The sequence below is a fragment of the Cebus imitator genome, unplaced genomic scaffold, assembly GCF_001604975.1.
Source record: "Cebus imitator isolate Cc_AM_T3 unplaced genomic scaffold, Cebus_imitator-1.0 Scaffold4, whole genome shotgun sequence".
In the NCBI taxonomy this organism is placed as follows: domain Eukaryota; kingdom Metazoa; phylum Chordata; class Mammalia; order Primates; family Cebidae; genus Cebus; species Cebus imitator.
Window position 1 is genome coordinate 13,281 of NW_016107319.1, and position 3,677 is coordinate 16,957.

The 3,677-nt window shown below is 46.7% G+C and overlaps 1 protein-coding gene across 3 annotated transcripts in view; it reads left to right on the forward strand.

The window, feature by feature from the left end:
- The window catches only part of ABCC6 (ATP binding cassette subfamily C member 6), a 77,386-nt gene that overhangs the window by 1,555 nt on the left and 72,154 nt on the right, over positions 1-3,677 (forward strand). For 2 of the 3 annotated variants that reach the window (XM_017533128.2, XM_037740105.1), the window contains exon 3: positions 2,802-2,927. In XM_017533128.2, the coding sequence (XP_017388617.1) occupies positions 2,802-2,927 (126 nt within the window). Of the gene's footprint in view, positions 1-2,801; positions 2,928-3,677 lie in introns of those variants that run through there. The other variant, XM_037740110.1, reaches the window with a different exon arrangement.

Genomic DNA, 3,677 nt, shown 5'->3' on the forward strand with positions numbered 1-3,677 from the left:
TTGTCGCCCAGGTTGGAATGCAGTGGCATGATCTCAGTTCACGCCAACCTCTGCCTCCCAGGTTCAAGCAATACTCCTGCCTCAGCTTCCCATGTAGCTGGGATTACAGGTGTGTGCCACTACACCCAGCTAATATTTGTATTTTTAGTAGAAATGGGGTTTCACCATATTGGCCAGGCTGGTCTTGAACTCCTGACCTCAGCTGATTCACCTGTCTTGGCCTCCCAAAGTGCTGAGATTACAGGTGGGAGACAGTGTGCCCAGCTGGAAGCAGCATTTCTTTATTAGGAGACATGATGGGTCATTTTCTCTGTAAAGAGAAAAACAGTCTAGACCAATTTTCTCAACCTCAGTTTTAGTAACACTGTGGCCAGATGACTGTTTGTTGGGAGGACAGGGGTGTCCTGTTTGCTGGAGGGTGTGAAACAGCATCTCTGGCTTCCACCCATAGATGCCAGTAGCACACCATCCAATTGCAGTAACCCAAAATGTCTCCCAATATTACCACGTGTCCCTGGGAGTGGGGAGGACAAAATCGCCCACCTGTTGAGGGTCACCGGCCTCAACAGTGTTTAGCCAAGGCTTCGGGGAGAGGGGTTATTTTGACACCAATGACCAGGCTGCAGCAGGTTACAGATATTTTACTTTATTATTTTATTTTTGTGGAGAAAAGGTAGTTCTTTGTTGCCCAGGCTGATCTTGAACTCCTGGGTTTGAGCAATTCTCTGACCTCAGCCTCCTAAAATGCTGGGATTATAGGCTTGAGCCACCATGTCTGGACTCACAGATCATTTCTGGAGTCCAGTGGTTACTCCATCCTGCCCCTTAAAGAGGAAGGTAGAGAAACATCATCCTGTCCTTAAGGACAAAGTTTTTATTTTTTGTTTGTTTATTTTATTTATGTATTCTGAGAGGCTTGCTCTGTCACCCAGGCTGGAGTGCAGTGGCATGATCTTGGCTCACTGCAGCCTGCAACTCCCGGTTCAGATGATTCTCGTGCCTCAGCCTCCCAAGTAGCTGGGATTACAGGAGTGTGCCACCACGCCCAGCTGATTTTTGTATTTTTAGTACAGACAGGGTTTTACCATGTTGGCCAGGCTGGTCTCAAATGCCTGACCTCAAGTAATCCACCTGCCTTGGCCTCCCAAAGTGCTGGGATTACAGGTGTGAGCCACAGCGCCTGACCAAGGATAGCATTTTTAAAAGAATAACCTTTGTAACTAAAGGGAAATCCCACAGGTTATTCAGTAATTTCTGTAAGGCTGGGCTCCCACAGTTGACCTAAGTCAGCTTTTTGGGACACAGCATAGAAACAATAATACTGGGACCATTTACACTCTGGGGTTCCAAGCATGTGCCAGGCACTGTGGCAGGCACTTACACACCTGTCCCATTGGATTCTCACAACAAGGCACAGTGATGGATTCTGTTTTCTTTTTTTAAATAGAGATAAAGTCTTACTATGTTCCCAAGGCTGGTCTCAAACTCCAGGGCTCAAGTGATCTTTCCACCTCAGCCTCCCAAGGTGCTGGGATTACAGGCTTGAGCCAACGTGCCCGGCTAGTGATGGATTCTAAGAGGCCATTTTAAACTAAGGCTAGGAGAAGGGAATGATGGCCTCAGGGCCACACAGCTGGGGAGTGCAGAGCCCAAGATCATCTCAGGCAAATGCAGAACAAACTTTCTCATAGAAAGTGGGGAAGACAGTGTCAGTTTAGGGAAGATGGGCCATATTGTCATTGAAATATCCAAGGTCTCCTATCTGCCAAAAAAAAAATAACACCAAAGAAACCTAGAAGAGTAAAAAATCCAGTAGAGGAATTGCTATTTGAAACTAGGGCTCTGGGCTGAACACGGTGGCTCATACCTGTAATCCCAGCACTTTGGGAGGCCGAGGTGGGTGGATCCCCTGAGGTCAGGAGTTAAGAGACCAGCCTGGCCAACATGGTAAAACTCCATCTCTACTAAAAATACAAAAATTAGCCAGACTTTGTGGCATGTACCTGTAATCCCAGCTACTCGGGACGCTGAGGCAAGAGAATTGCTTGAACCCAGGAGGCAGAGGTTGTAGTGAGCCGAGATCATGCCACTCCACAACCAGCCTGGGTGACAGAGCAAGACTCTGTGTCTCTCTCTCTCTCCCTCTATCTATCTATCTATCTATCTATCTATCTATCTATCTATCTATCATCTATCTATATACACACACATACAGATACACATATATAATACACCTAAAATTTAAAAATAAAAATTTTTTTTAAATTAAAAAAAGAAATAAAATTAGAGTGTTTATGACCAGATGTCAGGGCAGCAGATGCAGAAGTCATCATGATGTGGCAGTAGGAGCATCGCCATTTGGACCAGATCATCTGTGTGTCCTTGAAAAAAGGTGCTTCTCTGAGCCTTGGTTTCCCCAGGAGTCAAAGGAAGCAAGAAAACCCCAGCTACTATAAATACACACAAATTAGCCAGGCATGGTGGTGTGCACCTGTAATCCCAACTACCCAGGAGGCTGAGGCAGAAGAATCGCTTGAACCCATGAGACAGAGGTTGCAGTGAGCCAAGATCACACCACTGACTGCTCTCCAGCCTGGGTGACAGAGTGCAACTCCATCCCCAACCCCCCACCATAAAAAAGAAAAGAACATTAGGACCACTAGGAATGCCAGGGCTCTGCCTTTCAAATCCTCTTGCCCTGGTCCCCAGTGTGGACACTGACCCTTGCATCAGAAACCTTTTATCTCCTCTGAGAACCCTCCTCTGCCTCCATGACTTACCTTCTGCTTTCTCTCCCACAGGGCTTCCAGAGTGACCCGGTCCGCCACCTGTCCACCTGTCTGTGCTTGTCTCTAGTGGTGGCACAGTTTGTGCTGTCCTGCCTGGCAGATCAACCCCCCTTCTTCCCTAAAGACCCCCAGCAGTCTGTAAGTCACCAAGTTCCAACCTCATTCCTTTTCCGTGTTGAGGTCTCATTCTCCCCCATGTGACCAAAAGTCTTTAATTTTTTATTCATTTCACCATTCAGCAAAATGTGAATTGCATTTCTAGTTGGTGCCACGGTTGGCAGAAGTTTTGTGTTCAGGGCAAGAGAAAATATTTTAGATTCTGTAAGCCATACAGTGATCGCTGTGGAAACTCCTCAACTCTGCCACTGAACACAAAAGCAGAGTATGTCAACACATTGCATGGCTGTGTTGCAATAAAACTTTATTTGCAGCAACAGGCAGTGGGCCAGATTTGGTCATAGTTTGCTCATCACCCCTATACCCCAGCAAGGGCTTAAGGATCTGTGGTGAACAAGCAGACAGAGTTCCTGTTCTCATGTAGCTAGTGGTCAAGTAGGGGAACTAGATATTACTCACATAATTAAACAAATATATTGAAAATTGGCTGGGCACAGTGGCTCATGCCTGTAATCCCAACACTTTGGGAGGCCAAAGCATGTGGATCACCTGAGGTTGAGAGTTCAAGACCAGCCTGGCCAACACAGTAAAACCCTGTCTTTACTAAAATTACAAAAGTTAGCTGGGCATAGTGGCTGGCACCTGCCTATAATCCCAGCTACTTAGAAGGCTAAGGCAGAAGAATCACTTGAACCCTGGAGGTGGAGGTTGCTGTGAGCTGAGATTGCGCCACTGCACTCCAGCCTGGGTGACAAAGAGCAAAACTTCATC